At 40.9% G+C, this 14,103-nt stretch overlaps 1 protein-coding gene across 5 annotated transcripts in view; it reads right to left on the bottom strand.

Moving 5' to 3' along the window:
- The window catches only part of tnika (TRAF2 and NCK interacting kinase a), a 69,421-nt gene that overhangs the window by 50,563 nt on the left and 4,755 nt on the right, over positions 1–14,103 (bottom strand). For all 5 annotated transcript variants that reach the window (XM_034144445.1, XM_034144441.1, XM_034144442.1 and 2 more), the window contains exon 2: positions 2,292–2,357. In XM_034144445.1, coding sequence (XP_034000336.1) covers positions 2,292–2,357 — 66 coding nt within the window. The remainder of the gene's footprint in view (positions 1–2,291; positions 2,358–14,103) is intronic.

Raw genomic sequence — 14,103 nt, 5'->3', positions numbered from 1 at the left:
GAACAATCTGGCTCCTGGCCACAAAGCAAATTGACTTTCTTTTTGGAATCAGAATAAGAATTAATATCATGTTTACAGCCCGCCTGACTCCTGAATCTAAACTCCACCTGTGTTCACTCTGCAGCACACATTGATCCAGATAGGGATACTAAACTAACAGTCAGGAGCTATATATAGTATTGATGGTATTCCCACATGTCGTTTTTCTGATATAACAAGTGTCTAAAAATGGTTCACAGAGAGCCGGAGCAATTCCGTTTCACTAATACTCACCGGGCTAAAGGTCAATTTATCATCTCAGTGACTCAGAGATTCACCTGCTCACAAGAAGATGATCCTCTTCAGCCGGCTGCCTCGGCCGTATGAGGAATTTAAAATAGATGGCATTTTGACTCAAGTGACTGGCTCTTATCTGAACGGATGAATCCAATATTTTCCGGATTTACTTCTGTATTTCCTTCCAAAGCATTGAAGGGCTAATATTTGAGAGCAAGCATTACAAAGCATGTTTTCTGCCCTTATAGTATTTAGGCAAGTTGAGAACTTATATTTCAATTAGAACTACTCTTTAAATATTGATTAATTCGATGATTAATGTCCTCCAATAAATATTTGATCTAAAAAATGTCAGAACGTAGTTTAAAACTGAATATTTTGCTTGTTGTTTGTCTGAACAACAGACAAAACAAACCTTCTGTATCTGGTTTCCCCATAAGACCAAAAGTCTGTATGTGATCGTGTGATTAGACAAAACGATGGTATGTGAGCGCTCAATAACTACAAACTAGTGTGCTCTCCAGCCTGTCATTACAGAGTGCCCTGGGGCCCATCTCAACCACTGGAGTTTATTTCCTTTTTCCCTTGTGAAAACAGTTGAGGTTACATTATTTGTCAACGAATTGAGCTCTACTGTTTTACTGTGAAATGTACAACCATGACGTTTAGAATACGTGCAACAAATCTTACCCAATAGTTAATAATATTTAGCCCCTCAGGACAACTTTAAATATAAATAATCTAGCACGAACAATGTGCAAATAATGATAAATGATCTCCAATTCTAATTCATACATTGAAAACGTTATAGGTGTACACAAAAAAATCAAACAATCTGAATATCTTGTCAAATGGATCTGTCAATCTACAGCTGTAACAAAATCAACTTCATTCCAGACTGTTGAGTGACACCCAATCACAAGCCAGCGTGCAGCAGCTGGACGGACCACAGACCCGACTAGCCGCTGCTGTTGCCACGGTAATGTATAGGAACAGACCGGCTGAATGTCAGCCAGCAAATGAGCCGTGACTTTCACCAAGACAGCCGAGTCAGCAATACATGAATACACATAACTCTCCTGTTCGCCATTCCTTTTGTGATTTTTCACCAGCGACACACACACACTCACACACACACGCACACAAGTATGCCAGATTACTTCTACAAGCCTGGAGAAGCATGTCCCACCTCGGCCTGACCTTTCATTCTGTCCAATCAGCTGTAAGACCAGCTCCTCTTCATCACCACCTGACCTGGACTCTCTGCTCCATTAGACACAATTTCACACTCATAAAATACCTGCCCTCACAAGGAACTTCACATGTCCATCCATACCTACACAAATTTGAACAAACACATGTTTATTCCGGATTATACAAACATGTGCAGGCTGATGCAACATCCTGCAGAGTGGCAGGATGGAGGGGAAGAATCAGGAAAAGGAAGTGAGGACCAAAGAACGTCGGGCCATCATGGAAGGGAGAGGAAGTTCAGTCACTAACATGGACTGAGAGATAGTGTTTAAACGACAGCGGGGAAACAGCTGACTCCAGCGGACAGCTAAAACCCTAAACCACAGTAATGTCACAACATCAGACACTGAGCACAAGCACTTCCTGTGTATCAGAAACACTTGCCCTTGAAATACCTCATAGAGAAGGGAAGAATTATAAACCCAATGCTCACTTACGGAAAGTAATTCAAATAAAGCAGGGAAAAAAGAGAGGAAGTGGAGAAAAAGGAGCAGGGGAAATTCTTTTAAAAGCACTTTAATGTGCCCCAGTTTCTGCTTCTTCTCCCTGCATTTTAGTCTCTTACATTCGCTCCATTTCTCTCAAGCTTGTGCTCTGCTTTTATCTCCTGTCTTTTTCTGTTTCCGTCAGTTACAGTGCACATGTCTACCCTTTATTCAATGTTGGCATCTTGGAAAGAATGAACAGAAGCTGATAAGAAGGGAAAAGCGTGCTATCAAAAAGACAGACTAATGTCAAGGCTGTTTATGTGTGTATCTTACCTTGTACACCTGCCCATAGGTGCCATTTCCCACCAGCTCAACCAGCTCAAAGATGCCAGCAGGATCCTAAAACGACAAAGGGAAACAGTGAGATTATTAGGATGGAAAGGACTTACACATACATATATTAATTTGCGATTAAAACAGTCAACAAAAAAAGGTTTCCAAATATTTGAGAGCAAGTACAGTGTGTGTTGAATCACATTAAAGCAGTGTTCATATGGATGACAAATGATGATATGTCTATTTTCTTAGAAGAACAAGTGGGTATTGATGTCAAAAATCAGTCGATGGATCAGCCCAACAATTTAGTTCAGAATGAAGCAATTTAATGAATTGCTAAGATTTTTTTTACAGAAATTCAAGAGAACAAATCCTATTGACTTTTGATGATTGAACTTTCCACCTAGTGTCATCAGATAGAAATCAGCCTTAGCTGTGAGCTTCTTTGTGCTAATGCGCTAATGCTAGAATGCTAACAGGCTACAATACGATAACGAATGTTGTTTACGCTACCTGCTAAACATCATCATGTTAGCATTGCCATTATGAGCATGTTAACATGTTAGCATTTAGCTCAAAGCGCCGCGTTGAAAAAGTACACTGACCCATCAGCATGGCTTTAGCTTCTTTGTCCTATTTGTCATAGAACAACAATGGAGAAGTGTATTTTTAACAAAGATGTGCGCTTGATCTCTAACCGGAGCAATGCTTATGTCTTGCTCCATCAACTGAAGTCTCTGGGTGTTTATACATTGGTCTGAAATGCAGTTCTGGATTGTTTTAGGCTCGTGTCCAGACTACCTAATAATTTAAGCCCACAGTCGCTAGGTTGCCAACAAAGTACTCGACGCATCTTTGACAAGGAGCAACTTGAACAGAGTAGGAAACCCACTGACCCCCGCACACACACACACACACACACACACACACACACACACGCACGCACCTCCCCCTTACTTTCTGCCGCGTGTTGCTACGGCATTCCAACAATAGCTGGTATTCACCCTCTCCTTCCTTCTCTCTCTCTTTCACACTCTCTCCGTTCCACCAGCTTCTGTTCTCCAACCAGCCGAAGTCCATCTATGTCTCTCTCACTCTTTTATCTACACATCCTTTCTTTCTCTCCTCCATTCCTGACAGTGTCCAGGACAAGTCTTTCTTTCAACACTTCTCTCTTTCCAACTGAGTCCCAGGAAGACTGAGGCCCTTTTCCCAGCTTGTGTAATGTCTCTTTTCTTCCTGTTCATCCTGGTATTTAAAAGTTTTGTAAATGTTTCATTTAATAAGGGCTGCTCCCACTACAGCTTCACTCTCACATGCAAGGATCAGAATGCAAACAACTATTTTCGTAATCAGTGGTGTTTTTATATGTACAAAAGTGGTGGGGCACAAAAAACTTAGATGTCTATATATAAGCTTCTGCAGTGACGTGCAGTGAGGTTCATGGCTGGTGAGGCACTGGCACTGACTCTTCAGGTTTACAAATATTATATTTTGACCTAAACCAAAATATAATATTATTTTCAAAAGCTTTTTTTGTCTGATGCTTCGATTAATTTTAAACAGACAGTTCAACAAAAGGATACCCAAAAAATGTCATTTTATCATTTAAATATTGAATTGTTCTCTCTTAGTAAGATCCCATTTTCAATAAAATGGCGGTCTTACCTTGACTTGAAGATGAAGTCCATTTGCCTATCCTTCTGGACAAACATTTCTATTACTTTTTTGTAAAAGTCCTCCTTATGTTCTTGTAGTTTCAAAAGTCTATCATAAATCTAATCCATAGATTTATGATAAAAAAATTATATAAGTAGGGTAGACATGTGGATGTTATCCGGCTAATCAAAACGTGCATTTATCTAACAGGTACGTTTCCCACAGATCTTATTTCGAGCTATTTTCTAAAATCCTCTGGAGAAATCTCATTGCTTTTTTGTGCTTACTTCCTGGTTTTAGGACGCGCCACTGCAGCTCTCTCGTCTCCTCTTCACACAGCACACTTTTCGCGGCACACGTACTTACAGCCAATCAGCTCTGAATGATTTGAGATGACGTATGGTGGGGATGGTAGCTCCGTGCCCCTCTGGTCATTATTTTTTTGCCACACACATTTCATTACAAAATACTCTGAGCATGCGCAGTGAAGTTTTTACAGTCACCGTTGACTTCACAGCGAGAGGAAGGGGCATAATCAGGTTTTGTCCCACATGGCTCTAAACAGCTCAATAGGCACACACTGTGACTGTAGACACACTAATTAGAAGAACACAGACTAAAACAGCAATGTACAGACGAATCAGATGATTAAACATGATCTTAAAATATATTTTATATATTTTTTTATTTTATTTTTTGCATTTTTGTAATCATTATTTGTAATACTTTCTGCTGACACTAGGTGGGGCTGTGCCCCACCTGCCCCTAATGACCAGTCGCCACTGTTCGTAATGCAGTTTGTCTTTTCCACATTTCAATACAAACAATTTAATAACGATATTTAACAATATTATTCATTTTGTTCCATTCTTAACTGTCTTCAACTTTGTACTTCTACCAAAGGTGCCTGTGGAGATGTTAGATCTAATGGTAAGCCCATATTTACGGAAGAAATCGCATATTTAAAATGTCTTTGATCAACAGTCCTAGGCTGTAAATGAACTAATCAATAGTGAGAGGTATTGTAGTTTTGCAGGACTCTAACGGCCCGTCCACACAGCAGCGTTAAAAAAAATCTTGGAGGTGGGCGTATCTGAAGCTTGGGGATTTTTTGCGAGCAAGGCACCAACAACCAATCACATGAATCTCCCGCCCCCGACATACGAAGCAAAAAAGCCCGAAGTAAACTGGATATAAACTCCCCAAACAGGCGAAAACCTACCACTGTCTCTGCCACCTCCCTCCATGCCTGGCTCCTCCGGTTTATATCCCGGTAGGTAAATAGGGACTGGTCATAAAGCACCGGGTGATTCCCTACCGCTAATTTCTCCTCCATATTTTGGAATATGAGGAAATGACCTGCGGTATGTCTCTCCCAGCATACACGCAGTTTGATTGGCTAGCGCTTGAACTGTCAGATTTGCATACACGGGATTTGATTGGCTGACGCTTCCACCTCAGCTTCAAAAGTTGAACATTGCTCAACTTTGAATCCTGAAAATCCTGAAAATCTCCGCTCTGCTTCCCACAATGCAGTTCGGCGAAAAGTGAGGCAAAGTGACGTCACCCCATTCAAAGTGAATGGGCAGAAGCATTCCAAGATTTTTTAACACCGCTGTGTGGACGCTCCGTTACTCTATAGATACTTATTGCTTTGGGGTGCAGCCAATTCTCCTCAGTCATCTAATAATATACCAGTATCCAAGATAAATTCTGTCATTCATCATTCTTTATTTCCTTTTTCTCTTTTGAAAATTAATCTCCAATATCATCTATGGACAAGCGGAAGAATAGGTGTGAAAATGAGATCTTCTGCTGGCAAAGCTGGAGGCTTATTTTGTTGCTGATTCACAGAAATAGAGTGCTGTATTGTGAAGATCCGCGCCGGGACTCATGCAAAGCTTGCGGAAGGCGATATTACACAATACCATCTTTTCACAGACAATTCCCCTCTCAATAAAGCGTCACTTTATTTCCGTTCTGAAAAGCCACATGCACTCTATTTCCATCCTCGTCCCTCGCGTCTGCGGCCTGTCACTTCTCTCTCTCTTGCGTTTGTCTTCCTTTTTTGACCCTTTGTTGCTTTCTTCTTCTTCTCTTACTGTAATTCTCTTTCATGCCATGTCTGTGAATTTACAGTCAAACTTTCAGCTAACTTTTCTGGCTGAAAACGCAGGTCTGAGTGTGCTGCATGTAGCATAAAGAGAAGACTAACTGGATTATAGCTGAATGAGAAAAAGGAAATAGGATTTTGGGGGCGCTACAGAATAGTATTGTGTACATGCTCAACTTGTCTGTATGTTTATAGATTTTGTGTAGGTTTTCTCTCCTTCCTCTGTTCTTTTCTCAGTTTTCTCTACCTTCTCTTTGTCTCCCTCGCTCCGTTTCCATTTGTTTGTTTCTGCGAGTCTCAGCAGACCTGTCAACCTGTCAGCGTTTTCAGAAGACAGGGCCTTTTTCTTGCTCTCCTCTTCCTTTTCCTGTGTTTTTGTTCACCCTTATTTCTCTGTTTTGTGCAGCAGACACTCACAAATGCACTTGCCCCCCACATACAAACACACACAAACTCTCACACTCGGTCTCAAGTACATCCTCTCGCTGTCTCGCTCTCTCATAATCACACTCATACATTCGCAGTGTGCCAAAAGCGCACTCCTACACAAGGGCTAGTGTTCAAATGTTCTAAAGAGTGTGAGTGGGCTCCAAACCAAGAGTGTGTGTGTCTATGAAACTGTGTGTATGTGAGAAAAAGAAAGTTGAAAGAGACGGCAAGCCTCTTTTAACAGTGCAGACAGCAGCTTTCTGCAAACTCTGCAACTGTTTTCCTTGCCATCAGGCCTGCAGGTAGATGTTTCCTCCTTTCACTTTTTCTCTCTTAAAGTGTGTGTGTGTGTGACAGCTGTGTGAATTAACTTCCAGAGCTGCATGCAAAGCTCTGACAGCAACTCCCCAGACACATTGAAGGATGCACTATCTTTCTCTTTCTCTTTCTGTTTAAACACAACAGAAACATACACAATCCATGCAAAAACACTGCTGTAAATGCATATGAATATAAGCACCCCATTCACCGGAAGACACATGATGTAGACATGCATGTGGTTCCTCCTCTCTATGCACTAAAGAGCGCGGCGGCTAGAGAAACAGAGCATTGTTGCTGCTCCAGTTCATACATGCCCTTAGGCTGGCTGATAAAAAATATATAGCACGATATCATTCATATTTTATAGACCACTTGCATGATAAGCTCTCAGCGTTCACAAGGCTTTGTCAGTGCGTCTGCATGTGTGTGTGTGTGTGTGTGTACGCATGCTGTGCACATCTGTTTGTCAATGCTTTAGAGATCCTTATGACAGAGCATTTTTCCCCCCTTCCCCTTTTTTTATGTTGTGGTCCTTCTTGAACGTTTGCCAGCGTCACATGACTGCCACATGACCTCACTGGTGGCTGATGAATCACAGTGTGTGTGTGTGTGTGTGTGTGTGTGTGTCAGCCTAAATTGCTCAGTTCAGAGGTATTGTTCAGATCTGACTTTTTTTTAGGTTGGCCTATATAAGATACCAGTGGTCACACTCCAAGAGGAACAAAGGAACAATAACAAAGAAGTAACACGCAGTAAGCATAGGGACCACTGAAGTCAGCGTTTACAGATTCATAAATAGTCAGCAAATTTGTGAGCAAATGATGCAGGAGGACAAAAAAAACACATGTTCTACCTCTGTACTGAGGTGTGTGTGGATGGTGAGTTAGACCCAGAAGTGTTTGTGAATGGCTTCATTGAAACCAGAATTTCAAAATATCAGGGGCTACTTTGAAATGAATCTGTCAGAGCCTTTCCAATGACTCCTGCCAGCGCAGACATTTTATAAATAAAGATCTATATTAACGCAAAAGTTGCATGAACTCTAATCTGAACGTTCTGACTGTGGTCACTTTGCACGAAATCAGATGTGTATCTGATAAAACCACATATATGAAGTGGCCCAAAGATCAGATCAATATAGGCTTAGACTGTCGGGGGACACCTTACTTCTTCCTTCTCTCTGTCTGTACCCGTGTACTCTCATGTTCCCAATAACCCAGCTTTCTTTTTGGTGTCTATCTACACCGGGATCCTGAGTCGTGGCTGATCCTGTTGCTGTGGTCCCGAGTCCTGGATCGCGAGCCCTGGATCCTGAGTCGTGGCTCTGCCTGTTGCTGTGGTCCTGGATCCTGAGTCCTGCATCCTGAGTCCTGGATCCTGAGTCCTGGATCCTGAGTCCTGCATCCTGAGTCCTGTATCCTGAGTCCTGTATCCTGAGTCCTGGATCCTGAGTCCTGAGTCCTGTATCATGAGTCCTGGATCCTGAGTCCTGAGTCCTGTATCATGAGTCCTGGATCCTGAGTCCTGTATCCTGCATCCTGTCCGTCCTGGGAGAGGGATCCCTCCTCTGTTGCTCTCCCTGAGGTTTCTCCCATGTTCCCCTTTAAACTGTGGGGGTTTCTTTGGAAGTGTTTCCTTGTACGATGTGAGGGTCCAAGGACAGAGGGTGTTGTATTGTCATACTGATATTCTGTACAAACTGTGAAGTCCACTGAGACAAATGTAACATTTGTGATATTGGGCTATATAAATAAACATTGATTGATTGATCGATCAATGTGACTTGTGGTTTTCACACTCAGTTTCACACTCAGTTATGAAACCTGAGTTACAGAAAAGCAAAACTTAAGACTTTTGCTTGCAGTCTGAATATAGGCTTACCCAAGCTGCTGAATAACAGCAATATCTAATAAAAGTTTGAAAAGTTGTTAATTGTAAAATAAGAGACGCACATCAGTTCTCCAAAAATGTTAATTTTATTAGAAAGAGCTTACTGCGGAAGGGGTCGTTGTTTTACTCTTCCACTAGTTCAAATCAATTAAATGAAATATAATGTAATATAGTGTCACAGCCGACCAGACATCTGAAGATTTTCCAAACCCACAAAGCAGCATGACTTCCTTAAATTTTTATGAGAATATTTAAAAAGGGAACTTCAACCTGAAAGGCTTTGACCCAACAGAAGTGATGAAGTGTCTGTTAAAAAAGGACACTACCTCAATTGCTACTTAGCGTAGAAGTCCAAAGTTATCTTGCCAGCATTTAGTGCAACATTCAAAGCGTGGCCTTCATTGGTCATAGGTGGCTAAACTCCATTAGACTCACCAGGTACTAGCTTTTCTACAGACATCCCTGTACATTCACCGATACAAATGTGGTTTTGGTCTCGATCACTTTGCCTACAATTCCTTTTGTTTATTCCTTTGCCGTTTCTCCTTCACATGGAATGGTTTTGTGTAAAAGCAGAATGAAGTAGGATTAACTTTGACCATGAGGACACTGAAATGGATGCAGCACAGGATCCACTCTTTTCTTTGAACAGGGGAGATTGAGCAGCGCAGGCCATTAGAAATAATGGGTTTTAGAGTGCAGGGCTGCAGTGCCTGTGAGAGCCACTTTACAACATGTATGAGGACTTTTTCTGACTGCATTCGTTCTGTCTTTCCTCAATCCTCTCCACTGCATTCCTTACCTTAACTCTTACCTAGCCAACAGCTTATCCTCATTCTAACCTTGACCCTTTAACCGGGACAAAGGCCTTCCATTCAATTATGTGTAAACAAATGAGAAGGTAATACAGGGCACAAGGACCATAAATGCATTTCATTACAACACTGGACCACGTCAGCAGAAAGGTTATGAGTAAACATTCGTAGTAGGGCTGCTTGATTATGGCAAAAATCATAATCTCGATTATTTGGGTCAATAATTGATATCACGATTATTAAAATGTACTTTGAAAACATCAATTTATTGGAGAAAACAAATTTGAACAGTGTGTTTTTAACAGTTGATTACCCTGAACTTTAAGTATAATTCAACTGAAAAACCAATAAAAAAAAATAAAAAAAGTAATAATAATAATACAAAAATAATCGTTTTATTTCGATGACGTTGTTTTCGTAATCGTTGCAAGCCATAATCGTAATTGCGATTAAAATACGATTAATTGAACAGCCCTAATTTGTAGGTCAACGATTCAATCACAAATGTGTCTTTTATTCCTGACCAACAATAGTCACAACGTTTTTTTGTGAATAGCTTCCCAATACTGCCATTATGTTGTGGAACAGTTTGACCTATTTAAGCTTTGAGTCCGTGAAAAGGAGTCCATGAATTTAAATAGTGTTACCTTATTAAGTGTATGTCCTCCATTAAACCTTACTATCTTGAATACCTCACTGAGAGCATGAGACTGTTTTTGCAGAAGAGTTTTAAATAGTAAGATGTAGCAAAATTGTACGTGTTAGGGGAAATATTTAGCATCCTCTGATGTGAAATGAGACTTGAGTAGAGGAATATACTGCAAAAGTTTTGTGTAAACAAGTTTATGTCGTTTATCTTTTGGTAAACATGGCCCAATTGACTTTATTCATTGGTACCTCTCTCCGTTTTTGTATTCTCCTTTCGCTGTGGAAGCATGCCATAACAAGAAATGACTGATGGTTAAACAGGGTGAGTAATACAGTACCTTTAGCTAGAAACTACACATGGGATCACACCAGCCACAACACAAAATTAACGTAAAGCCCCGCAGCCCCTTTTTCCCCTTCCTACCTCAGCACGTCCATCGCCTTTGCTCAGACTACACCCACCGTAATACTCTGTCTTTGATATGTTATCAAGTTGACATCCATAAAGTTGCATGACTGCATCTTAAAAAAGACTGCGATGCTTCAACTTCCGGGATAGTAATCAAAAGCGCTTCTGTGGTAGTTCCTGCTAAAGTGCGTGTCTCAGCGTTCACATTGTGGCACGATGACACACGCAGACTCACAAGGCGTAAACAATACCAGCGTTGCTGTCGTGTTGGGGTAATTACTTGCTAATTGAAGGAGCTGAGTGGTTCATCTAAATAATTCATCGACTGTCCCTTTCTATCAGATGACAAATTCTGAAGTGCACTTGATATCAACCCTAAACTTTCTAGACCAGACGGAGCATCTCTGTCCTCGGTGTGTTGTCTGTGAATCCCACTTCTCAGATAACCTCTCAGAATCAAATGACTGAAGGACAAACACTTCATGAGTAAAAGCACACACACCTGTTAACCACTGAAGGGATTCTCCTGAAACACTTTACACTGGATTTCCTGCATCAGGTCAAATGTAATTATTGAAAGCTATTGGATATAAAGGGCAAGTGTTCTTGAGAGCAGGCTGTTAGTGTTACGTGCAGATCAAAGGACATTTTACTGCCAGAAGATTACAGTTGGTTGGCCTTGGCATGAGATGTCTAACTGATCTGGTTTCTCTTATCAGTTACACCATTTCATCGACAGTGATCACAGTGACTCAAATACCCAGAAGCAATATCAACATGTGACAAGAGGAGGATATAACATGTAAACAGGTAGAAAAAACGTTTGTTTGAACATGTTTAATAACGTAAAAGCACCAACAGTGCATCAGTGAATATTAGACTTCCACTAAAACACTGCAGATCTGAGAGCTTGTGTATTTACCCAGTGGAACAACTCAAAGTACATGAATCGCAAAACATATGGCACCCATTAAAAACAAAATGACACGTCAGACTTATATTTAACATTTATAAATAACTGATACTGCCAACTACACATATCCTTTCATAAGCTGATAAGTATTCTCTTGATTGTTTTCACTCCCGCAAGATTTATTACTGAATTTTCCAAAGTTATGACTATCAGCCTGACCCGAGATAAACATTTCTATTAATACTTCAACTTTTATGAAGCATACTTAGATCCCAGACACATGGGGTTTGGTAAAAAGTGATGTGAATTGTACTAGAAAGCTACGATCGTTAACATTATACAGCACTAATGGACCATTTTATAATAACAAGGCTTAAAGGTGGGGTAGGTAAGTTTGAGAAACCGGCTCGAGATACACTTTTTGTTATATTCCATGGAATGCTCTTAACATCCCGATAGCAATGAATATCTTAAGTGCTTTGACAAAACATCCATAAAAAAAATGTCATCTGTGGAAGCCGTAGTACTGTAAAAAGCACGACCAATCATCTGAGCCGGCCCGGCTAAAATAACTGGATGGCCTACCTGCCTGTCAGCCTTCCATCTGTGCACAAACTTATCTCGTGCCCTCATTGGTCATGTGCGCGTTCGTGTGTGTTGGAGGAGGGGCTCTATAAGGAAGTGGCAGATTTCTTCCGGTTGTGTATTTTCAAATTCTAGCGCACTCGAGCTGGTTTCTCCAAAATTACCTACCCCACCTTTAAATTCCTACATGTGATATGAAGCGTAATGTAACAGGAGACACTTGTAGAGCATTTTAGCATCTCTCAGATAACTGTGTTGGTTTGATAGTCTGCAATTTTAGTGTTTTGATTTATTGTCATCAAATAGCAGAGTTAGGGTGTGTGTGAGAATATTACTGGGAAATTCTATCCTCAAACCTGAATGTTTAACACAACAAGTATTTGCTGGATTTGCCATAGACTGTATCACTCATTTCCCAAATCAGCATATGTCAAACATTTCCACTGCTTAAACAGACAGAAAACCCACAAAGTTAGCGACTATCTGGTAAACATATGTAGCCTTTAGAAGCTTAAAAGCCAGACATTTCCTTCAGATGTAAGTGGAGAGCAACACAGAGTTAAAAGAGAGTGAAAACTGAACAGGAACAAAAGTGGAGGACAGGAACAAAAGGGGAGATGAAGAGATAAAGGAACTGATGAGGAGAAAGATAGAGGCAAAGGATGTGTATTGTAAATAGGTCCTGTCTAGACATGTTGAGGAGATTAAGCTATCCTCAGAAACTCAGTGGTAGTCAAGAATCTAGATAAGTCTTCCTTGTTGTTGTAACGTTCAATATTCCCCTTGAAATGTGGTCTTTAAGGAGGAGAGAAAACACATTTGGTGGAATAGATACCGAGCAACACTGTTTACATACACTGACAAAACAGCTTGCATCCATTAACATCAACGTCTACCCTTTAACTTCTCTTCAACGGTTTTAAAAATCATCTCTTCCGTTTGATCCAACTGTTGATTGAAGCTACGGGATGTTTACACTGAGGGGAATATTTAAAAGGGAAGACTCCATGTTTTTGATGGCTGCAAAATTTCATCAAATAGACATATTTTCAGATTAAAGTTTTCTATGGTAACACAAAGCTTGGCTGCACGGCTAATGTTTGAGTATTGGCACTGCGGTGTCTGGTGGATGTTCAAATGTTTGCTAACTCTTATCTTGATGCAGTGAAATGCCCAACTTTGTGACACCCAAGGTGGAAAAGTGGAAAAAGTGTTATTTTACAATCAACCTGGCTGCTCCTTTTCCAGATCTTCTGTGTGTATATATATATATATATATAAAGTAAGGGGTTCTACGCACTAGGCAGCTCCCAGGTGAGTGCAGTTAGTGTCTTTAGAAAGTGAATTACAGAGAAGTGAGATGGATTGAATTAGAGACCCTAAGAGGATGATAGGAGTCATGCTGGGGCCGGGTCTGCGTCTTATAAAAACCACTTACACTTAACAACAGGGCTCACCACTGCTTGCTTCTACACGGTTGTAGCCTAATTCCCAGTAGGTCTCACCCAGACATGGACGGTACATTAACACGAGTCAACTCTTAATCACAGATTTACAGCCCGCCGAAGATGATCCGCGCCGCAGAGTTTGTTCTGCGATGCTAATGAACCCATCCTCGCCTCCCGCCTCCCATCCGTCTCTGCCAGCTTGCCATCTCACACCTCTTCCTGTCATCCCTCCATCCCCTCATCATTCATCTTTTCTTCTCAATTTCTGCCCGCTCTCTCCTTCTGTCATTCCAATCCATCTTTCCTGCCTTCCCGCCCTGCACCGTGTATTTCAGACACTACGGAGGGATTCAGCTCCTGCTATGGACTTGTTTACATGCATGTGATTCCTTTAAGCACTTCAGATTGAGTTTGAGTGTGTACTTTATGTGTTAAACAGGAAGGGAACGGGAAGATAGCACGAGTTAGGGAGAGTGGTCTTGTGCATACTCCCTTAATGTATCAGTAAATGCCTCTTAAATATGCTGAAACAAACCTTTTATTATAAAAAAAAAAGTAAGTTTGGCCTTGTCTTCGCAT

The sequence above is a fragment of the Trematomus bernacchii genome, unplaced genomic scaffold, assembly GCF_902827165.1.
Source record: "Trematomus bernacchii unplaced genomic scaffold, fTreBer1.1, whole genome shotgun sequence".
Classification (NCBI taxonomy): domain Eukaryota; kingdom Metazoa; phylum Chordata; class Actinopteri; order Perciformes; family Nototheniidae; genus Trematomus; species Trematomus bernacchii.
This window is presented reverse-complemented; position numbering and strand designations above follow the sequence as displayed.